Source organism: Pelobates fuscus, chromosome 4 (assembly GCF_036172605.1).
Source record: "Pelobates fuscus isolate aPelFus1 chromosome 4, aPelFus1.pri, whole genome shotgun sequence".
Lineage (NCBI taxonomy): Eukaryota > Metazoa > Chordata > Amphibia > Anura > Pelobatidae > Pelobates > Pelobates fuscus.
This window is the reverse complement of record NC_086320.1, coordinates 155,608,641-155,633,680: the sequence shown is the minus strand read 5'-3', so window position 1 is coordinate 155,633,680 and position 25,040 is coordinate 155,608,641. Positions and strand designations below refer to the sequence as shown.

The window sequence follows — 25,040 nt, the reverse complement described above, 5'->3', positions numbered from 1 at the left end:
AAGGTTTTCAGGCATACACACATTATACTGTGAACAAACCTTACACTAGATTAAAAATGAAGTTTAGTAATTCTTTGTAGGATTCCTACATCCTCATCGGACCCAAAAGGACTATGTACCAATGAGGGACTTTCATACCCCGTAGTAGTGTTTGTATGTGCAGGCTCCATGCCCATTAAACAAACAGTATCTCTAGTTAAACCATTGAGTTGTCCCGTTGTACTCGTATTTACAGCCGGTCATTGTCTAATATGAACCTAGGATTTAGATTCCTGCTCTTCTAGAGCCAATTATAATATAATTTAATAGAGATAAATTAACAGAGATAATAGAGATAAATTAGAAAGACTAATTGATTGTTATTTTAAGGAGAATGATCCCTTAGATGGATCTTTCTTGACGACATGCTGTGCGTTTAATGCTGTCTTGAGAGGTTATCTAATTAAAATGAACCATGATTACTATAAAAATAAAGCTAAAGAGGTGTCTGATCTATATATTTCTCTGTATAAGTTATCCACAGAAATAAAAGGCAGATCCCTCACCTGAAAAAGCCAGGAAAATTATAGATATGCAGGATAAAATCTCACAATTTTTAAATAATAGAATTCTAAACAATATTAATAAATTAAAGCTCAAATTCTACTGTAGAAGCAACAAAACTGAAAATGCTAACCAACAAGCTGAGAAAGCAACGAGCCAATTCGCGCATAACAAAGATAGTTTATAACAACAAAACATTTATAAATTCCAAGGACATTGGAAACAGTTTTAAGCATTATTATGGTAAATTATATAATCTCCCAGAATATACCCAGTTGGATTCTATAAATCAATATCTACTCAATACCAAGCTTCCAAAGATCAATTGGTTGCAATCAATCAGCCTTAATAGACTTATTCATGTAGAAGAAGTAGAAATTGCTATTTCCAAACTGCAAAAGTCTAAGACACCAGGACCAGACGGATTTACTAATTTATGTTTTCACACCTTCAAATCCCAGTTGAGCAAACACTTGGCCCTAACGTTTAATAATGCGGTTCAGACAGGCAGCTTCCCAGATGAAATGACTAGATTTTGAATCATGGTAAAAATCCTACGGAGATCGCTAGCTACCATCCCATTTCTTTAATAAATACCAACGTCAAAATATTTTTATCCTTTTTAGCAAACCGCCTCAAAGATGTAATAAAGAAATTAATTTCTATTGATCAAATTGGTTTTATACCAGGCAGATGGTCAGGTTCTAATACAAGAAGAGTCATAAATATCCTTGATAGCTCCATAAAGAAAAACATACCACTCCTTTCCATAGCAATCAAAGCTGAAAAAGCATTCAACAGGTTAAGCTGGAAATTCCTTGAACGGGTATTATTATCTTATAATATCAGTGGTACGATGTTAAATGCAATTATGGCATTGTATAAAAATCCCTCTGCTTGAATGGTGGGGCCAAATGTTTGCACAGACTGGGTTACAATAAATAATGGCGTCAGACAAGGATGCCCACTGTCCCTGTTGTATGTACTTCCCATTGAACAGCTTGCGGTGAATATTAGAAATAATCCGAAAATACAGGGTGTTATGACGAGAGATAGTGAAAGGGACACTATAGTCACCAGAACAACTACAGCTTATTGAATTTGTTCTGGTGAGTAGAATCATTACCTTCAGGCTTTTTGCTGTAAACACTGTTTTTTCAGAGAAAATGCAGTGTATACATTACAGCCTAGTGATAACTTCACTGGCCACTCCTCAGATAGCTGTTAGAGATCCTTCCTGTGTCATGGCTGCCTAAAATGCATCCAGACATTCAGTGTCTCCTCCCACTGTGTGCAGACACTGAACTTTCCTCAGAGATTCATTGATTCAATTCACCTCTATGAGGAGATGCTTATTGGCCAGGGCTGTGTTTGAATCATGCTGGCTCTGCCCTTGATCTGCCTCTTTGGCAGTCTCAGCCAATCCTATGGGGAAGCACTGTGATTGGGTCCGGCTACCACTTCTGATGATGTCAGCAGACTGCTTGTTTTCTTTTTGAGGCAAACAGCATGCAGATCTACAGCTTCTCACTTGAATACAGTAAGATTTTGTTATATTTATGGAGGCATGATTGCCCAGGGGGGCTAGATGGTGGTTTTAACACTATAGAGTCAGGAATACATGTTTGTGTTCCTGACCCTATAGTGATCCTTGAATTAAAAATCTGCTTGTACACAGACGATATTCTGCTTACAATCACTGACCTAAAAAATTATTTAGACTATATGATGGGAGAATTTAAGAACTACAGTCAGGTAGCTAATTACAAGCTAAATAATGCTAAGACAACTTTAATGAGTACTGGTTTAGATAATGACACAAGGGTTGAAATTAGTAGGAAATACGGATTTTTGTGGGCAGGTAGCATGTTCAACTATTTGGAAATTTGGATCACCAAAAATCTGGACAGACTGATTTTATGAGTCTACTGAAAATAACAAATCAAGTACTCAAAGATTGGAGACATCTGGAGATATCATGGTGGGGAAGCATTCATGTTGTGAATTCATACATATCATACCTAAATGGAACTCTCTCTTCCATATGATCCCCCTCAAAATCCCAGAAAGCTGGTTAACAATCTTACAAAATAATATTGAAACTTTCATCAGCAGAGGGAAAAAACTCAGAATAAATAGAATAGCTTTATCTCTTAAACCGACAGACGGCGGTCTAAATTTCCCAAACATGAGATATTACTACTGGGCTAATATAATAACCCATATATATATATAGAACTCGGCTACAAACAGTTCTTGTCTGATTTTGAATACTAAAAAATGTAAACAATGGGAGTTCCTATTGAAAACAATAAAATACTGGAGCAAGTGATTCCGGTCTGGGAAGAGAGTAAAAGAAAAATAGGGATTAAATATGCTGTCTTAGACTTCCTAAAGCTTTCTGTATTGAATCAAGTATAACTGATATATCTTTATCTAGATGGAGAGAGAGGGGTATCTATAAGGTATCCCAATTATTGTATTAAGATAAACTGATGCCCTTTGAAACCCTAGTTCAACAATTTAAATGACCTAACTCTGAAATCTTTCCATACCTCAGAGTTAAATATTTCTTACAAAAACATCTGACTCAACCAATGAAAAATGTCTCAAAGTCATTAAAATATATTTTTTCAAATGAGGTAGTCCCGAAGGTCTTAGCGAAAGCCATAGATGTGATTAGAATGATAAACTATTCAAATAATCTTCCCCAGAAGAAAAAAAAAAAGGGAAATAGAGCTTAACTGTATCTTAGATCATCAAAAATGGTGCAAAGCTTTTAACACTACGCGCAAACAAGTGCAATCTCTGAATTTAACCCCTTAAGGACCAAACTTCTGGAATAAAAGGGAATCATGACGTGTCAGACACGTCATGTGTCCTTAACCCCTTTGTAGCGTCCCTTTAATTAGCATGTAATAAATAACAGCTTAATCTGTCTGTTAAACTCCAAAATGTAGCAAATTAAAACCTTAAAAGTAAATATGAATCTAAAAAAAATAATAATAAAGTGGCAGCTATAGCACAGTTGGAAAATGTTTCCAGATAAGCTATTTTAGCTTCCATTTTGCAATTTGAATTTTAATATGCTACAAGTCAGATTTTAGGAATCTGGTGGTAAAGGTGGTCTTTACTTATTACATGTGAAAATAAGGGTCTGTGACAATGCGGTTAGTGCATACCCCACCCCATTAAGCTTACATATCGCAGCTGTAATATATATATATTAGACACACACACGCACACACACACTTTTACAGCTCTCAGCACTATTTTGATGCAATGAAACTAAATTTAAAAACAGAGTTTTAGGGTTACTCTGTACTCCCCTGGCCCTAAGAGTACATTATCATAAGACAAATAACATCAAAGCAATATTAAAACCTTAAACACTTTTGCTCCAGAAATCCCGGGAACTGCTTCTTCAACGTAAGGAATATTACTCTCTTCAAAAAATTCCTTTAATCCCACTTCACAGACATCAACTCCAACAATTGTATGTCCCATTTTAGCTAACCTGAAACATGAGCAAGATAATTAGAAGATGTATTGCAAATATGTCCTTTAGTGCTGCCATAACCATTTTAGAACAGTAAAATGTATGTTTCCTAATAGAAGGATCACTACACATGGGAAAAATATAGATTTTTTTTTTTTTTTTTAAAGGATACTTTAACCCCTTAAGGACCAAACTTCTGGAATAAAAGGGAATCATGACATGTCACACATGTCATGTGTCCTTAAGGGGTTAAAGGGACACTATAGTCACCTGAACAACTTTAGCTTAATGAAGCAGTTTTGGTGTATAGAACATGCCCCTGCAGCCTCACTACTTAATCCTCTGCCATTTAGGAGTTAAATCCCTTTGTTTATGAACCCTAGTCACACCTCCCTGCATGTGACTTGCACAGCCTTCCATAAACACTTCCTGTAAAGAGAGCCCTATTTAGGCTTTCTTTATTGCAAGTTCTGTTTAATTAAGATTTTCTTATCCCCTGCTAGGTTAGTAGCTTGCTAGACCCTGCAAGAGCCTCCTGTATGTGATTAAAGTTCAATTTAGAGATTGAGATACAATTATTTAAGGTAAATAACATCTGTTTGAAAGGGAAACCTGTTTTTTTCCTGCAGGCTCTGTCAATCATAGCCAGGGGAGGTGTGGCTAGGGCTGCATAAACAGAAACAAAGTGATTTAACTCCTAAATGACAGTGAATTGAGCAGTGAAATTGCAGGGGAATGATCTATACACTAAAACTGCTTTATTTAGCTAAAGTAATTTTGGTGACTATAGTGTTCCTTTAAGAAGGATCGGAATTTCTCTCTTCTTGGATTACATAAGAAGAATGCATAAATTTGCACTTGCGTAATAATAAAAAATATTCACCTCTAAAAATATCCAAGTTTTTTCCCCCAACAAAAACTGGACAGCATTATTGTCATCATCCCTACAATCTGTTCATGCCTGTTCAACTTTTCAAACACTTGTTGTCTGAAGCAGCGTAGTCTGATCCACTCGTTTTACTTGAATGTTTCAAAAGGATAAGTCCAGATGGACAAACATCTGTGAAAATGGCTGAATTCCAAGCAGAATGCCAATTCTTATATTTACTAAAGTCACTGCAACTAAAACCTATCAACTATTAATTAAAAATGAAGTTATTGCTGCCCATGCACTCTGAAATGGCACATGTAAAATACTTGGAGGAGGCCTGTCACTGGCCAGTAGGTGTTTAAAAAAACAACAAAAAACAACAGCATGGGGGGACTTGCTAAAGCTTCCTTGCTCCCAACGTAGGGGATTTAATATCACACCCAGCCCCACACGTGTGGTGGCTGATGACTTAATATATTAATTAACTGTGCCCCCTTACCCTAATCCATGGGGACTATTTAATAATCAATTGGGGGGGGGGGGGGGGGGATCAACATGCTATTGTTCACCCCTCCACCAATGGGTTTTAGGTATGAGGTATTGAATGTCATATTGCCCCCTAAAGTAAAGGCCAACCGTCTCCTTTCACGCCCTAACCAGCAGCAAGGAGTCTCAAACCAGTGGAGATTTGCCTGCAAAGGAATGTGTCTACAAGCAAGACAAATGAAACAAGAGAACAGGTGGACTGCAGGTGGGTGTTACAGGAGAGTAACATCCCATGAAGTGAGTTTTATATATTTTACAATGAATACAACATGTATCTCTGTGATAGATGATGTATTCAATGCATTGGGGGGAGGTAGGGGTTACTTTAAATTTAAAATGCATGCATATTACACAAACCGATTACAACACAATAAGATATCTGAACTTGGTTGAAAACAAATAAAAAAAATATATATTAACTCACCAATTCATGTCCACTGCTTTTCCACAAAGAGGGAAAAAAATCTTAATTTGTTTTCTGTTATTCACCATGTCATCTAGAAACTCAATAAGCAATCTTTAAAATAAAAAGAGACACAGGTCACATATTATTATAAGCTCTAATTAATATAGAAGATAAAGAGTACATTAAATGTATTTTAAAACCGCACTTATGAACATCCGCTTCATGAAATCCAATTTTCTTTTTTTCCCACATGTCTATCCAGTCCTTTTCAGACATCACTCTGTTTTGCACTTGATTTGAGCTTTCCATCATCTGTTGAAAAAAATAAGAAATACCGGTAAATTAAATCAACAACAAATAACAGGTAAAACAAACTGTTGAAATTTTGCACTAATATTGTATTATGTTTAAAAAAACAAAAACATAAAAAAAACCCAGAGAGATGCAAAAGACGTACAACAAGTAGACTTACTGCTGTTGTAGAAGTACAATGACCACATTGCTTTCTCAGCCTAAGGTTTGGCAAAGCATCAAGGGAGTTGTAGTTCTTCAACTTTAGGACCAGCACTAACTTACTGCTAATGTATTATTAATGCAACTTTATGCAGCCTTACAGGTGCTGGAATCTACTCAAAAATTTTGATAAATGTATTCAAATAAATATATTTGATCCCCTCTCTTAACTCTCCCTCAATGTGTCTGCTGGTTACATTCATCCACTCGCAAACTACGATGATTATAAAAGTTTCATTAAAACCAGAGCCGGTTTGTATCATGTGCTTTATTCATATACATATAATGATTGTAGAGGATGTTTTAAAGGAACACTAAATCCATCCAGAAATAGCAATTAAACACATCTCTCGTGTCGGTCTTCCTGACATCTATAAGGGGCGCTTCCACAGAAGTGATCGGGTAAAACTCAGGCCATGTGACACAGAAGCCCCCATAGGAAACATTGACCCAATGCTTTCCTATGGGAAGCTTGGATGCGCACAGAGCTTTCACCATGCATGAAGAGCATTGAAATTGGCAGATGATGGTGGAGGCCAGTCCTCCTCCATGATGTTGTGGGGGCAGAGAGGTAAAAAGTTTAGTAATTCCTGCATATTATTCATTTTAATGGCAAATGGGGGTGGAGGAGAGGGAGGAAGAACCTATTGCCTTAGCAATACAGAAAACCAATACTGCCTCTAAGAGGGTTATAAACTTCTGTTTTCCTTAGAGGAAGTATTGTTTTTTTGCTTGGAGCATTTGATGCTTAATATAGGGTTTCTTCCTTCGTTACCTTGCCTAGATGACCCTATCAAAACCCTTACTGTATATAGTGGTTCTGGTATAAAACCTTTAAAATATTCCTTAGCAATACAGGTTTGTATTCCTAACACTTATGTGTTATTTTACTATAAAAAGTGCAAAGGCAGGCTACAGAATTAAAGCGGCTCTGTCATTCCCTGTAAAAGAAGATACAATATTTATGAAATATACCTGCTCTCTAAAGTTAACTTTAATCATACACAGAATGCTTCTGTTGGGTCTAGCAATCAAAAGTGCAGGAGATAATAAGATTTTACATTAAATAGAATTTGCAATGAAGGAAGTGTAAACATTAGCTGACTCTTTACATGAAGTGTTTAGGAAGGCTGTGCAAGTCACATGCAGGGAGGTGCGACTAGGGTGCATAAATAAAGTAATTTAACCCCTAAATGGCAGAGAATTGAGCAGTGACACTGCAGGGAAATTATCTATACACCAAAACTGCTTCAATAAGCTAAACTTGTTTTGGTGACTATAGTGTCCCTTTAAGTTCTCCTCTGGTGGCGGTCATACTGACAGCCACTAGAGGCGCTTCGGTGGAACAGACCGAGTAAAACTTGATCACATGACGCGGAATGATTCAATGCTTTCCTATAAGAAAGTTTGAAGGCAAGTGCGGTGCTCTATGAGGAGCATTGGATTGGACATTGCCTGGGGATGGCACCTGTGGGGAGAGTAAAACTTTATTTTAAAACTTTTGCACCTAGGGTTTGTGTGACTGGCTTACCAGTAGGCACAGGAACACTATAGTGTTAAAATATAGATTTGTTTTCCTAACGCTATCATGTTCCTTTAGGTGGTTGTTCAATCAGACCCGCATAACACATTTGGATGATTTTCTTTTTAGCTTCAACAATGGATATTCAGCCACCTTTTAGAGCAGCAGCAGTGATACAGATGTATGAAAGCCTGAACCTGACGGTTTTGAGGTGTTTTTTAATATTACTACATATATAACTATCTTTAGTGTGAATACAATGGTGACAGTGAGAATATCACCAATTTACAATTCAATTCCATTACAATATTCTAGATGTACACAGGTAGCCTAAAACATTATACATGTGGTTTTGCGTAGGCCCACCTATACCCCTGTAGTCCTTTACCACAGTTACCTCCTTGTGCTCTGCAGGGCGATCCGGAGTCTACGCTTCCTGCGAGTTGGGGGACATGGCAGTGCCTCCAACCCAGCCGGGCATCCAGGGTATGGATGCGAGGTCCCGCTAAGAAATAAAAACTGACACAGAGCCAACTCAAATATAACTCTGTATTGCACAGTAAAACACCATGCAAGAATATAACAGAAATAAATGCAGTCAAATAATAATGCAATAGACAATGAACTTCATTCACCCACAATCGATACTGCGGTCCACCCTAGAGGCAGACGGGATATACAGGATATAGTATTCCCCTCCTCCATTGTGCTGGACAGGCCATGCGGTCAAGCAGGAAGTTAATTCTTATTTGTATTGATTGGTCAAGAGAATGTGCGGGTGGAGCTTAATATGGGAGGAGTTATGTGCCTATATAAGGAGCCTGCACTATTGTCCGGGGCTCAGAACTTGCTGTATTTTGGTGACACTAGTCCCTCTGAGTCCCGATCGGTGATCCAATAAAGAATCTCTTCCTTCCTGAAGAAACCTGTGTCCATCTCTCTGTGCTTGGCTTCCGTCAGTTTCTCCGGTATCATTTGGTGCATTGGCCGGGAAGCTCATCGTTCAACGGTAGCTGAGAGGCAGAGGCGTGAGACGGTCTATCTTTGCCCACGTTCTCTACGGCTGCACCCCTGAACTTCTGCGTGGACCTCCCTTCGTCTCGGCGCCACTGGTCTGTTGTCCAGGAGATCATCGGCCTCTACGTAAGAAGTGCTGGGGTGTCCCCGTCGATGAGTGTGAACTCAGGTTCAGGAACGAGGAGGTAAGACAACTGCTGTTTTAGACGGCAGACCCACTAGGGGTATACCGATTGTGCGGTAGGCCCATAAGGGGTTTGAATTGTGTATGGAATCTGCCCCCTCTGTCGGAGGGAAGGAGCGAAGGCGCACCGCTCAATCGAACGCTCTTTAGTAAGACCGTTTGATTTGGTTAGTCAGGCGGGGTTCTGGTGTAAATAGCCCTAGCCGGACACCGGTGTCTTGTCTAGACTAGCGTTCTAGGGTGTATATTACGTTCGCTAGGTCGGAGGGACCGGGAGACTAAGCGGCGCCTGTGTAAATTCGGTTCGCTAGCTCTCAACCTATCTTGGCTAAGTGGGAAGGCGTGTAAATTTGGAACCCACTAGATTTTTGATAGTAATCGACTAAGAGGCGCCTGTGTAAATTCGGTCCTCTAGCTCGCTATATGTGGTGCTTGGGCAGTGTGGCTAACCAAAACGTGTGTATATAGTTTTAGGTAGTCCATTCAAGGTACTGGCCAATAGTTTAGTTGGGATTGTAAATGTGATAAAGATTGTTAGTAAAGTGTATATCTTGTTAGATAGCGCGAGCTCAGCCGTCTAGCGAGAGTGTTAATAGTGTGTTGCTGTATCATAGTGCACGGTACCATAACCCTGTATATTTACTGACACTGTATATAAGTACTAATCATTGTCGTCTATTGCATGTTTAACACCATAACCACTAATAATTGTATTGTGACCTTAAATTGTGCTTTGACCTATGCTAACCGTACTGTAACCGCTATTTGTAAAAGACGATGTTACTGGGGTGTGTTATAGACGGGTAATTCATATATAGAGAATTATAGCGTGGGTGACTGTATAGTTTCGCCAAAGGGCATAATATTGATTATTTAGTGACTGGTGTAACAGCTATGTGTGTACGGGAATTCCCTGAGTGTTTATTGTGTTATTGTGTACGTTTCACTTGGTAACCGTACCACGTGGTGCTGTTGCCAGAGGAAACGGGTGTGACTGTTGAATAGTACGCGTGCATAGTATTCGTTGTCAACGACGTTCCATTGATAAGTATGGGCGCGTCGGAGTCAACGATTCCGGATCCCTTAGGTTGTATGGTAAAGAATTTTAAAAAGGGATTCAAAACATGTGATTTTGGGGTTAAAATGTCTCCTGTACGTTTGGTCACCTTGTGCACTAGGGAGTGGCCTACTTTGGTTGCGGCATGGCCGCCACGTGGTAGTTTGGATCCAACCCTGATACAGCGTGTACACGTGGCTGTATCGGGTAGGCCTGAACTTTACGGGCAGTTTCCATATATTGATTGTTGGAGACAGGCCGTAAACGATTCGCCAAAATGGATTCAGATATGCCACGAGGAGCAATGTCGCCTCATGGTGGCTAGGACTTGTTTGTCCACTAGGACTGTGGTTAGGCCCATTTTGGACACGCCCCCTGAGTCCGAGATCCCTTTGCCACCCCCTTACTTCCCTACAGGAAGAGGTAACGCGAATGCAGGAAGTTCTATACCCCTCCCCTCATTGCCCTCATCCACTTCCGCTTCCTCCTCTAGTACAGAATCCACCCCCCCTCGTATTAAACCTCCCCCTCCGGAACCAGAACCAGCCCCCGTTAGAATAAATATCCTGATTTGGCGCCACTTCAAACTTCCGGTCAAGCTTCTTCTAGCTCGGCTGGGAGTATTCTATTTACCAGCTTTTCCCAAAATCAAGCTCCCACATCCTCATGCCCTATTTCCCCCCGACTGGAACCCATAACTGACGCCCCTCCACGTAGCCCTATACTAACCCGACAACTGACCGGTACCCAACAACTTAGACATTATCAGATGCCTCTTCGTCTGAATCCTGGGTCAGCCTATATCGATGCCGCAGGTCAAATGGCACATGCTGACCCAGTCTTCGTATATGTCCCGTTCACTACTACCGATCTCTTGAATTGGAAGACCCACAATTCCTCGTACACTGAGAAACCACAAGCTATGACCGATCTGTTCACCTCGATAGTTCAGACACATAATCCGACATGGGCTGATTGCCAGCAGTTATTAATGACTTTGTTTAATAATGAGGAAAGGACAAGGATTAATCAAGCGGCCATTAAAGCGCTAGAGGATAGAGCCCGTGCTTTGAATCAAGCCAATCCAGCAGCATGGGCCGCAACACATTACCCTAACACCGATCCCGATTGGGATGTAAATGGCGCAGATATGGTTCAACTCAGAGCCTATAGAGACGCTATAATTGCTGGCATGAAAGCCGGAGGGAAGAAAGCTATTAACATGTCGAAGACAGTTGAGGTGATTCAGAAAAGTGATGAAGCGCCCAGTGTCTTTTATGACCGATTATTGGAGGCATACCGCTTGTATACCCCCTTTAATCCGGAAGACGCTGATAATTCCCGAATGGTAAACTCCGCCTTTGTCAGCCAAGCTTACGGAGATATTAAGCGCAAGCTACAGAAGTTAGAAGGGTTTGCAGGTATGTCTATCACCCAACTAATGGAGGTATATATGTATATATGAATAAAATATATATGAATAGGGAAACAGAAAGTAAGAAAGAGGAAGAGCGCAAGATGCGTAAAAAGGCTGATATGCTAGCGGTAGCGATCGCAGGCGTAGATAGACGGGGCCCAGATAGAGGCGATAGTAGATGGAATAGGGAACCTTTGAGTAGGAATCAGTGCGCGTATTGCAAGGAAGAAGGGCATTGGAGGAACGAGTGTCCGCAAAGAGAGCAGTACGAGAGAGACCAACCCAGGGCAGGTTACGGAAACTTTAGAGGCAGAGCGAGAGGTAGAGGAGGCCCCGGAGGGAGCAATGGTAATAGAGGGAGTAATGGGAACAGAGGAAGTATAAGGGAAGATAGGTACTATCCAGCAGCGCAAAGGTCCCGCGATAGAGAAGGTAGGGACTTTGTAGGATTGGCTGACACGGTCATGGAGGACTATTGATACCGACCGGGCTCCATCCCCCTTGGTCGAGCGGAGCCTATGGTCGATGTATCAATAGGGGGAAAAAGGAGTGCGTTCATGATCGACACTGGTGCTGAACATTCGGTGGTGACTAATCTAGTTGCTCCTCCATCTGGAAGAACTATTACTGTAATAGGAGCAACTGGAAGAAGTGCTGAAAAACCGGTTCTTAAAAGTCGACTCTGTACATTGGGAGGCCACGTAGTAAAACATCAATTCCTTTATATGCCTGAATGTCCAGTCCAATTGCTGGGACGTGATATGCTATCCAAGTTACAAGCGCAGATTACGTTCCTACCAAATGGAACAACATCCTTAAAGTTTAATGGACCTTCAGGTATTATGACATTATCCGTACCAAAGGAAGAAGAGTGGCGACTTTATACAGCGTTGACTAGCCAAAACCCTAGGAGTGATGAATCCCTATTCAACATACCAGGAGTTTGGGCAGAGAACAACCCACCAGGACTGGCCCGCAATATTCCACCTATTAAAATCGAACTAAAACTTGGGGTTTATCCAGTGAGCCTAAGACAATATCACATCCCGCAGAAGGCTAAGAAGAACATCCAATCCTATCTGGATAAGTTCATACGGTATGGTATCCTAAAATTCTGTACTTCCCCCTGGAACACCCCATTGCTGCCTGTTCAAAAGCCCGGTACAGATGAGTATCGCCCTGTGCAGGACTTGAGAGCAGTCAATGATGCGGTTGTTAGCATACATCCAGTTGTACCCAATCCATATAACCTGCTTGCTTTAATTCCGGACGGGGCTACTTACTTTACAGTCTTAGACCTTAAAGATGCCTTCTTTTGCCTCCGAATTGCCGCAGAAAGCCAATGTATCTTCGCTTTCCAATGGGAAAACGCTGTGACGGGCTCAAAACGCCAAATGACCTGGACAAGACTGCCCCAAGGGTTTAAAAATTCACCTACCCTATTTGGTTCAGCTCTAAGCCAAGATCTACTGGATTTCGAGTCCATCCCAGGAGAGTGTGTATTGTTACAATATGTAGATGACTTGTTGATAGCAGCAGTTACAAAGGAAATATGTCAGCAAGCAACGCACGATCTGCTACACATTCTCTGGAAGGCAGGATACAAGGTGTCTAGAAAGAAGGCTCAGTTGTGTTTGCCAACTGTCAAATATCTGGGATTCCATATCTCTGAAGGTCAAAGAATTATGGGGCCAGAGAGAAAAGAAGCTGTGTGCCAAATACCGATACCCAAGAATAGAAGACAAGTGCGAGAATTCTTGGGGGCAGCAGGCTTCTGTAGGATATGGATTCCCAGCTACGCGATACTGGCAAAACCTCTGTATGCAGCTATCAAAGGTACAGAGCACGACCCCTTCTTATGGACTCAAGAACAGCAAACGGCATTTGAAGATGTGAAGAAGGCTTTGATGAGTGCCCCAGCATTAGGTCTACCTGATCACACACGACCATTCTACCTGTATGTACATGAGCAAAGAAGAATGGCTGTGGGAGTATTGACACAGTACTTGGGATCATGGCAAAGACCTGTTGCCTACATGTCTAAGCAACTGGATGCAGTGGCCAGCGGACTTCCACCTTGTCTAAGAGCCGTAGCTGCAGCCGCCCTGCTAGTAGCTGAAGCCGATAAACTCACTCTGGGTCAAGAACTTTATGTACGAGTCCCACATGCAGTACAGACGTTGTTGGATTACAAAGGAAATCATTGGTTTAGTAACAGCCGTATGACCAAGTATCAAGCAATGTTGTGTGAAAACCCAAGAGTGCATTTAGAGACTGTAAATACCTTGAATCCAGCTACCCTTTTGCCACAACCTACTGAAAGTCAACATGATTGTTTGGAAGTGATGGATGAAGTATTTTCAAGTAGACCAGATCTTCGTGATTTTCCCATCCAGAACCCCGATGTTCAATATTACACCGACGGCAGTAGTTATGTGAAAGAAGGGATCCGCTATGCAGGATATGCAGTAACAACAATAGACAAGGTGATAGAAGCTCGGCCACTGGCAAAAGGAACATCAGCACAAAAGGTAGAATTGATAGCACTGACACGAGCGTTACAATTGGCTGAAGGTTTAAGAGTGAACATCTACACGGACTCCAAGTATGCGTTTTTAACCACTCATGCCCACGGAGCTTTGTATAAAGAAAGAGGACTATTAAATTCAGAAGGCAAAGAAATCAAGTACGCAGCTGAAATCCTACAACTATTGGAAGCAGTGTGGGAGCCGAAAGAAGTCGGTATTATACATTGTCGAGCGCATCTGAGAGGAGATGGTGATGTAACCAAAGGAAATCGGATGGCAGACAGTACAGCTAAGCGTGCCGCTGAATCGGGAAGACAGGAGTATGTGGGGCATATAGCTGCTCTTATACCAACTCCGCTGTCTCAATGGACTCCAGTTTATACAGCTCAAGAAGAGGAGTGGTTAAAGACTGAACCTGGAAAGTACTTGGAGAACAAATGGTATCAGTTAGAAGATGGAAGAATAGTTATTCCAGCATCACTAGCGGTAGAAATTGTCCAAAACTATCACAACGGGACACACTCTGGGAGAGATAGTACAGAAGAATCTCTCAGAAAAAAATTCTACATACCAAGATTGTCCAACTTAACTCAAGCCATTGTACGAAGATGTGTAACGTGTGCTAAAAATAATGCAAGGCAAGGACCAGTAAAGCCACCAGGAGTCCAGTTTATGGGGGGACTCCCCATGTCCGATTTACAAATTGACTATACAGTGATGCCTAAATCGGGTGGACATCGTTACCTACTGGTAGTTGTGTGCACCTATTCAGGCTGGGTAGAAGCATGTCCTACTCGTACAGAGAAAGCAGGAGAAGTTGTGAGATTCCTGTTACGAGAAATAATACCCCGATATGGACTACCCTGCTCTATAGGATCGGACAATGGTCCAGCTTTTGTGCACCAATGCCTACAACAACTGACTCATATGCTTGGTATAAAGTGGAGGCTTCATACGGCATATAGACCCCAGAGTTCTGGTAAGGTAGAGAGAATGAATAGAACTATTAAGAATCAGTTGGCTAAAATGTGTCAGGAAACCCAACTTAAGTGGAACGTTCTCTTACCCATAGCTCTATTGCGAATCCGCAGTACACCTACCAGAAGGATGGGCCTCTCTCCTTTTGAAATCATGTATGGGCGACCACCTCCCGTACTTGGTAACTTAAGGGGGGATTTGAGTCAGTTGGGAGAAGGAATTACCCGGCAGCAGGTTGTAGAGTTGGGTAAGACTATGGAGGAGGTACAGAAATGGGTACAAGATAGATTACCTGTGAATATTTATCCCCCAGTTCATAGTTACCACCCAGGAGACGAAGTGTGGATTAAAGAGTGGAATAATGTACCGTTAGGGCCCAAGTGGAGAGGTCCTTATGTTGTTCTTTTGTCTACCCCTACAGCGATAAAAGTAGCCGAAGTGACTCCGTGGATACATCACTCCAGGGTTAAACCAGCAGCAGTCGATTCTTGGCAAGCTACAGCAGATCCAGAGAATCCCTGCAAGATCCGGTTAAAGCGCACGACTCAGTCGGAGTGACGAGGAACCTTGTGGATTACAAATTTTATTGTTTCAGAGATTTGGTAAAGTGAGTGTTTAGACGGCCATAATAAAGCCTGTCCGCTCACCGACGTATAGTATATAAGCCAGGAAAAGTCTCGAAGGGACCCCTGTGAAGACGAGCAGAACTCCATTCCCTGCAGCCCTTACATCCTGGAAGCTGAGGTGCCGTCGCACGGACGAAGACTGAGGATGACGACGAAAGATGTTTTCTTAATAATGTTTTTATATGTGTATTTTTATATTCAGGAAGGTAGAGGTACCGACACTCCTAGCTGTGAGGTATGCATTAAGACTACAAGAACAGGTAACCATATTTCCCAAACCCTAATTTGGCATTCGCAATATGAGTGTAAAGGAGATGTATCAAGATGTAGATACCTAAATATAGAATATAGTGTGTGCCATTTAGGAGTAGGAGAACCTAAGTGCTTCAGTCCAGAGTATCAACCCCGTACAATTTGGTTGACTCTCAGGAATGGAGATCCTCAGGGGACCCTAATTAATAAGACGGTATTAGAATCCGTACATTCTTCGGGTGTTCTGCTGTTTGATGCGTGTAAGGCGATATCAAGTGGTAGAAAGCCGTGGAATGTATGTGGGGATCTTAGATGGGAGAGGACGTATGGGTCTAACGATAAATATATTTGTCCCAGTAGTAAAAATAAGTACGTGAGTCCTAGATGCCCAAATAGAGATTATAACTTTTGCCCATATTGGTCTTGTGTGGGGTGGGCAACTTGGGGACAGACAGTAGACAAGGACATGATTGTGACTAAGTTGCCTACCAGTCCATATTGTAAGTCTATGGAATGCAATCCAGTCCATATACTTATAAATAACCCCGACAAGTTCTTAGATAAATATGGTAATTTATTTGGGTTTCAAATATATGGGACGGGTTTAGATCCTGGGACAGTATTGTTTATAGCAGGGGTAGGCAACCTTCGGCTCTACAGATGTTTTGGACTACATCTCCCATAATGCTTTTACAGCCATATTGCTGGCAAAGCATCAAGGGATATGTAGTCCACAACATCTGCAGAGCCGAAGGTTGCCTACCCCTGGTTTATAGGGATAGAGACTGATACGGTATCCTCCCAGACTCATCAAGTATACCATTCCTTTTATGAAGAGATGAGCATAGATAATAAGATTCCCCATAATGCTAAAAACCTGTTTATTGATTTAGCCGAAAGTATTGCCGGTAGTCTTAATGTTACCAACTGCTATGTGTGTGGAGGTACTAACATGGGAGACCAATGGCCTTGGGAAGCAAAGGAGGTAATGTCTGGTTCTGAGGCAGTTGACCAATTAATATCTACACAAGCCGATTATCATATGAGTGTTAGAGGTAAATCTGAGTGGAGATTAAAGACCTCCATCATAGGTTATGTTTGCATAGCAAGGAAAGGAATGATGTATAATACTTCTGTAGGAGAATTAACTTGTCTAGGGCAAAAAGCTTATGATGATGATACGAAGAATACAACTTGGTGGTCGGCTTCAAATGTCTCAGAACCATCTAACCTGTTTGCTAGATACGCCAATTTAAAGGATGTGTGGTTTGATCTATCCATCATATCTACCTGGAGAGCCCCAGCAAATTTGTACTGGATCTGTGGTAAGAAAGCCTATTCGGAGTTACCACAGGACTGGGAAGGGGCATGTGTGTTGGGTATGCTCAAACCATCCTTCTTCTTGTTACCTATCGAAACAGGTGAGACTTTAGGTGTTAAAGTGTATGATGTGAATCATAGGAAGAAAAGGGGACCCATAGAGATAGGCGCCTGGGAAGATAATGAATGGCCTCCCCAGCGTATTATAGATTATTATGGGCCAGCCACGTGGGCAGAGGACGGTACCTTTGGTTATAGAACCCCAATTTATATGCTCAACCGTATTATAAGATTACAGGCGGTGGTTGAGATCATTACTAACGAGACATCACAAGCGCTCAATCTTCTAGCGAAGCATAATACCAGGATGAGGACAGCAGTCTACCAAAATAGATTAGCCTTGGATTACCTTTTGGCAGTAGAGGGAGGTGTATGTGGGAAGTTTAACCTGAGCAATTGCTGTCTTCAAATAGATGATGAAGGGCAAGCAATAGCTGAGCTTACTAGCCATATGGTTAAACTAGCGCATGTGCCTACTCAGGTATGGAAAGGGTATAATCCAAGTAGTTGGTTTGGTAGCTGGTATGAGTGGTTTGGAGGGCTTAAGGCAGTGGTAGGTGGAGTCCTACTGATTTTAATGTTGTGTCTACTCCTGCCATGTCTTATACCCTTAGTAGTTAGGTCTGTGCAAAGCCTGATAGAAAATATAGCAGAAAGGAAGGCTGCTGCACAGATAATGGCAATTTATAAATATAAGGCTCTAGATCAGGGAGAACCAATGCAGGAAGATGAGTGTTGACGATTCACATCATAAGATAAGTCTGGTCTGGTTCAAGGTAACTTGCGGTGTATGCAAACTAAGGTTAAGTGATGCCTCAAGTAATTGTGAAATATCAAGAGGCATCAAAGGGGGGAATGTGGTGGAATCTCGGTAAAAATAGATTTAGTAGGCCGAGATTACCACGTGGCATGTGTACGTGCATATGCTGACGTATCGATCAGTTGGTTGCACGAGGCAAGATACGATCAGTAGTGTACGGAGCATGTGCAAGAATACAGGATATAGTATTCCCCTCCTCCATTGTGCTGGACAGGCCATGCGGTCAAGCAGGAAGTTAATTCTTATTTGTATTGATTGGTCAAGAGAATGTGCGGGTGGAGCTTAATATGGGAGGAGTTATGTGCCTATATAAGGAGCCTGCACTATTGTCCGGGGCTCAGAACTTGCTGTATTTTGGTGACACTAGTCCCTCTGAGTCCCGATCGGTGATCCAATAAAGAATCTCTTCCTTCCTGAAGAAACCTGTGCCCATCTCTCTGTGCTTGGCTTCCGTCAGTTTCTCCGGTATCATAAGCAGTTTAGGGTTCCCTGTTGTGAAACAAGGGGAGAGGTTTTAAGCTTACCACTTCACAGTCTGCAATCAGATCAGTTCAGGTAGGGAAACACCTTCACCTTTCACTGCTGCTAAGAATTCCTCTCTGTATAGCAGGATTCTTTCACTTCTGGCCTCATGCTTTGCCCTTCCAGTGGAAACTCCAATGGAATCCTGAATATATATCCAGCCATGTGCCCCAAAGCTGGTCATCTGCTGGTCACTACACCAAAACTGCAGGGTAGTTAATGACACAGCAGAAATTATTGTGATCCCAGATAGTCAATGACACCAGAACGCACTGTGATCCCAGAGAGTTTACACACACATATAGATTCATAAAACCATAGTAAATGCTCTTTTTCTATGTCACCCTACCCTTTCCCTCCACCAATAAATTAATAAACAAATCAGGACCTGACTAAAGTGAATGACTAAAAGGCCTTTGCATTGTCTAGATCAGGCATTGTACCGCGCTGTGGAATTTGTTGGTGCTATATAAAATATTACTAGACTAACATGTGAAATGCACAGCCCTGATTTGAGTTACTGAGATCTACACCCTCACTATGCAAGTACATCTGTCTAAAAGCTTGCTAAACTATTAGTTTTTTTACTGGTTGATAAAAAATTTACAATTATTGGTTTTTCATGTTACCAAAGGGACCTTGAATATAAGTAGTCTGTAGTGATTACTTTTTTTTGGGGGGTTTTGTTTTAGTCTATTTTCATGGCTGGAAGAGAAGTACACACAGTGATATATTGACGTTTCCTGAATAACTATGACTCTGCATTATTCAAACAGAAATACATGTAGAAATTTGTCTGTATTTGCACAGTATGTCTTTACTATTTAATTACTCTTATATTTACTTATTCTGCAGTGTTTTAAATATTTACTATAACGACTTGGCTTGGCTAATTTGCTTCGAGTCTAGAAGAAAGCTAAAAAAATAAAAGTTAGGAGCCAGTTTATTATTTTTATTTTTTTAAACTAACAAAAGCTTTATTTTCAACACCAAATATAATATATCTTAAAGGGACACTATAGTCACCACAACCACTACAGCTTAATGGTGTCTGGTGTCTATAACCTGCCCTTGAAGGCTTTTCAATGTATGCACTGTTCTTAATATATTATGTGCATCTACCTCAATAAAAAATGAGTGACAGAAAAAAATCTAAAAATTGATGATCTCAGCCAAGGAGGCAGGGGGAAAAAAGGGAGTAAAAACACTTTTCCCAATGTGATTGGAGGGGGTCTTGTAACCTAAATAGTTAGTTTAAAACCTATTAAGATCTATTTTAAAATGTGTTGAGTGTACCTAGTAAACCTCTCCTATGCAGTGCAGCGTCAAATAGTTTTCAATGAAGCTAATCCTAGAACCTATGAGATCCAGGAAATATATTTTGACACATGAATGAATTCAGTAGCATCCATCTCCACAAGAAGTGTGAAGAGCATACATTTTGTATTTCAATTTGTTTTTGATTTACAGTTTTTTTTTTTTTTTTCTTAAATAGATAAACTGTACTCTTCTAAACTCAGCATGATTCAGCATAATTCATGGCAGATTGCAAATCTATCTGCAATTTGTCTAGTTTGTAAACTATGTGACTTTTGTACCACTTCTACTTGGGTGTGATAAAATATCAAACAGTGTCATCCGTGAGTAACCCCTTCATGACTATAGGTTAAGCCGATTCCTTTATATCCTGACAGTCCTCTGTCATGTAAAGGTTATAAAAAAAAAAAACCAAAAAAAAAAAACCAAAAAAAAAAAGGGAAATGTAACATAAGACTCTCTCCCAAGCAGGGAGTTGCAAGGGTGAACTTGTTTTGTAAAAGTAAATACCACTTATTTATTCTACGAAATATAATGTTTTGTTTAGAAATAAGACATTCCAAAAATGCATTAATTCTTCCTTCATATTTTCACATGATTTAGGACAGTTAAAACACATTTAGAAAACACACTGCTAATAAAAATGGCAATTAGGTAACTAAGCAATGTTATATGCATGCAGCAGATATAGTGTAGGGTATTTAACATTAATTATAAAAAATGACTATGCTATACCATACACTATCACTGCTGCAAAGGGATAAACAAATAATAAAAAAAAAAACACTTCTAGTCTTTTGTTATATAAATATATGTAATGAGGTTATATTGTCACAAAAAACTGTTGTTACCTGTTAATCCAAGTGAGGAGCCTGATCTCTATGTTGCCAGTCCAGTCTTGAATGGATAAAATGTGCACTACTTCACACATAAAATGTGTGTTCCTCCTCCCAAACAGGATTTTTACTCTATTAACATTTTTAACACTTTCCACTCTGAGTACAGTAACTGGCCAAACCCTGTAGTCTTTTTGCTAGCAAATCATCTTCAGTAGAAAACAAGAAAATTGGCTCATTTTCAAAACAATAGTAACATGCAGTGTGCATTGATTTCTCCTCCGATTGCTGCATTTTTATTTCTTTTTTAAACAAATGAAAATACTTGAGACAAAGAATAAATAAATAAAACACGTGCTGTTTATAGTTCTTATAACAAAATTAAGTGACTTTCATGCACTTATTGATAGACCTTTGCTCTCCTTTCTGCCGGAGAGATTTTTATGCACTTTATAAACACACACACACACACAGATAGATAAAGATAGAAATACTAGTTCTACAACTATTACAATAGTTGGTCATGCATATATAGTATCAATCAAATGGCTGAATGCACATGCTGGACGATAGATGTAATAAGTAAAGGGCACTCTAAGCACAGTAACCAATACAGTTCTTAAAATCTGCACTTTGATAATGCAAAAGTAACACTTCCACATTATTCACCCAATCTTGGGCTGTAAGACCAGGCAGTGAGCGTGAAGGACAAGTACAAAAAAAAAAACCAAAACAACAACAACAAAAAACACGTGAGTCAAAAGTCAGTAACATTTCAGAAACCGCCCAACATTTTGCGACTTGTCCTCTTCAACTCCTGTCTGTCATATTATTTTTTTTTGCTGTTAATTACTTGCTGTTATATAACTCTATAACTGCAATACAGCAATGCGCTGTAGAAAATGTTACAGAAATGCTGATAACACTGACAATGAACATTAGTTATTGGCTGTGATCTTGTGAGGACACCAGCCAAAGCTCCTGGTACTTATATCACCAGCCCACTTAAAGCTATAAAAAAGGCAAATCATAAAAGCTGGAAAAAGGCATCCCTTAAAGGACCAGGGCCGGTGCGTCCTATAGGCGACTTAGGCAGTCGCCAAGGGCGCACCAGCCCAGGGGGCGCTAGATTTAGGTGACCGGCAGGAGGGAAGCGCACAGCAAAAAATGGAGCTGCTTCCTGTTCGTTAATTGTTGTGAGCACTGTTACAAACAGTCTCCAGAGAGCCTCTTCTACACCAGACGTGTGGAGCCAGACTGCCCATCATCCTCTTGTCCTCATCTGTTGGTAAGTAGGCAATCCAATATATTATTAGTGGCACTAATCTCACATTAAATGGATACTATAGTCACCAGAAGCACTACAGCTTAATGTAGTGGTTCTGGTGTCTATAGCCTGTGCCTGCAGGCTTTTTAATGTAAACACACTGCTTTTCAGATAAAAGACACTGTGTGCAGCACTGGCGTTGGCCCATATGGCAGAGCATATGGGCGGGGCATTGTGATGTCACATGGTGGGCAGAAAAATATTTTTTGCCTAGGACGGCAAAAATCCTTGCACCGGCCCTGTAAAGGTTGGGCAGGGTATGGCAGGGTAACAAAAATGGGACAGATCCACAAATTTGGGATGGGCCGAACAAACTGGGACAATTGAGAAGTATTAGTAATTTTGTTGGATGCCCAAGATAGATTCCTAGTTCTGATCTCAACCATTTGGCTTTTGTCATGGGTATCCTGTGTTCTTATTTAGCAGGCACAGTCGTTATTTAGGGCCCACATTACTCTATCACTCTTTTCTATCCTGATGTCCCTCTTTTCTAGGACCTCCAGATTGTATGTGTGCCTGAGTGTATAATATAGCTCAATAATACACTCAGTAACATGTTAAATCAAACTAAACATTTATAAAATCAGCCTGTGTAAATAAGATACCTTGTTATAAACTACAATTTAGTTGTATAAATTGTTATTAGTAAGCCACCTTAAAAATCTCAGATCAGCAAGCCACACCCCTACTCACAAATTCAAACAAACCTTAAAGGACCACTCCGAACACCTAAAGCACTTTAGCTTGCTTTTTGAAGTGTTTCCTCTTTTTTCATGTTATAAAGGAATTGTCACTTTTATAAATTAATTTTGTTACACTCCCCCTTGCTTGTCAATCAATCATACCTCTCAACCGTGACTCACAAGACCCCTGTTGGAAAGGGGGCGGGAGGGACAGTGCCAGAATCCTGTCACTAGCAGAGCCCAAATGTGCAGACCAATAAAGAAAGCGGGTCCACCTAAAGGATTGGCATACCCCCAATGAAAAAATAAATAAATCATAATTTCATGCAATTTTTCATTATTTTTTTTTTTTAATTCTTTATTTTTGTTTCAGCATCAAATACGGCTGGACAACGTGAGATGGCCCACGCAGGGGCTGCTTATCTACATACGATACAGTTCGTTATACAGAACATGAGTGAAGGTGTTACATATGTATTCTTATTAGTGTGCCGCTTGGTGCTGTTTTTCAATTTTTAGGGCTTTACCAGCCCATATATCAAACATGAACAAAAATTAAGTCTAAACATTACAGTACATGGTTATATAGCATGTGAAACTGTTAACGTTGTGCGGGTCTAAGTTTAGCCCGGTAGGTTCAGCGTCCTTGTGGTTGTCTGTGTAACGCTCAGAGCAGTCCTTATTGTTGTGTTCCTTGTGTGGTCGCTAGCGCGTCTGGATTGGTTTCCTACTGAGTTGGGATCGGTCTCCTTGTAGGACCGTCCCGTAAGGTTATGTTCGTCTATGTCTGTGCTGGTTGCTCCCCGGTGGGGACAGTCTCCGTGAAGTTGCTGGAGGCCCTTTTGTGTTTTTTTCAAATTTGGGGGGGATCCCTACGGGTCTGCTAGCTGAGTCGCGTGTGTGCGGTGGTTGTCTTTCCACAGTGAGCATACACAGCCTTAGTTTTCTAGGCGTTTCGTCCTTTTTTTTTTAGGTTGCCTAATTAGTTTACGCTGTGTATTTTACCTGTAAGTCGAGGTGGGCACATTAGCCTGGTTTGTTAACTGAGCTGGTGTACCAGATGACTGGTCATTTGGGAAGTGGGGGGAGGGGGTGTTGGACGGGGCTGCGGGATGAAGGGGTGTAGTGTTTGTCAGGGCGCCTGGCGGGTATAGGTTCACTGAAATATTACTAATCCCTTTCGGGCTACAAGGAGTTATTCGTTGGTATATACTTCCCAGGGTTGCCAGGTTTTTTTAAATGATTTTTCCGTGTTTCTTATTTGGGCTGTGAGTTTGTCCATCAGATATGTGTCTTTGATTTTAACTATCACGTCGTTGTCAGTGGGGACCGTGGGTTTTAGCCACGTCTGTGCAAGTGCTCTTCTAGCAGCCAGTGTGAGTTTATTCAGAAGTTGTTGTTCCTTCCTAGGAAGGCCGTCTGTTGGTCGGGACAAGAGGATCGCCCAGGGGTCTAGGTCTATGTGTCGTGTGAGGACCTCCTTTAGTAGTGACTGGATTCTCTTCCAGAATTTGGCTACCTCAGGGCATTCCCACCACATGTGGACGAAGGTGCCTTTGCCACCGCATCCTTTCCAACATGTGTCTGTCGTTGTTTTCCCCACAGGGCCGGCGCTTCCTATAAGGCGAACTAGGCAGCCGCCTAGGGCGCCCTTTAAATGCTGCAGCCACCTGAGCGCTCTATAAAGAGCGCTCAGGTGGCTGCTGCACTGCCTCACCTCCCCTGTAGCGTGGCCGAGCTCCTCTCCGGTCCGCGATCCCGGCCGGACTGACAGGAAGTGCACACTTAGTGTGCATTTCCTGTCAGTCCGGCCGGGTACAGGAAACAGAAACTCCTGTACCGCGGACCGGAGAGGAGCACGGCCGCGCTACAGGAAGGGAAGGTAAGGAGAAAAGGGGGAGAGAATTAGAGATTACAGGGAGGGAGGGGGGAGAAGAGATTACAAGGAGGGGGGAGGGGGGAAGAAAAGATTACAGGGAGGGGGAAAGAAAAGATTACAGGGAGGGGGGAGAAGAGATTACAGGGAGGGAGGGGGAAAGAAGAGATTACAGGGAGGGAGGGGGGGAAAGAAGAGATTACAGGGAGGGAGGGGGGGGAAAGAAGAGATTACAGGGAGAAAGGGAGGGGGAAAGAAGAGATTACAGGGAGAAAGGGAGGGGGAAAGAAGAGATTACAGGGAGGGGGGAGAAGAGATTA

At 41.3% G+C, this 25,040-nt stretch overlaps 1 protein-coding gene across 5 annotated transcripts in view; it reads right to left on the bottom strand.

The window, feature by feature from the left end:
* The window catches only part of TPMT (thiopurine S-methyltransferase), a 57,948-nt gene that overhangs the window by 26,786 nt on the left and 6,122 nt on the right, over nucleotides 1–25,040 (bottom strand). For 3 of the 5 annotated variants that reach the window (XM_063450511.1, XM_063450510.1, XM_063450507.1), the window contains exons 1-4: nucleotides 20,850–20,953; nucleotides 6,071–6,177; nucleotides 5,884–5,976; nucleotides 3,928–4,060 (exon numbers count right to left, since the gene is read on the bottom strand). In XM_063450511.1, coding sequence (XP_063306581.1) covers nucleotides 3,928–4,060; nucleotides 5,884–5,976; nucleotides 6,071–6,177 — 333 coding nt within the window. In that variant the 5' untranslated portion in view covers nucleotides 20,850–20,953. Of the gene's footprint in view, nucleotides 1–3,927; nucleotides 4,061–5,883; nucleotides 5,977–6,070; nucleotides 6,178–8,297; nucleotides 8,375–20,849; nucleotides 20,954–25,040 lie in introns of those variants that run through there. The other 2 variants (XM_063450509.1, XM_063450508.1) reach the window with 2 other exon arrangements.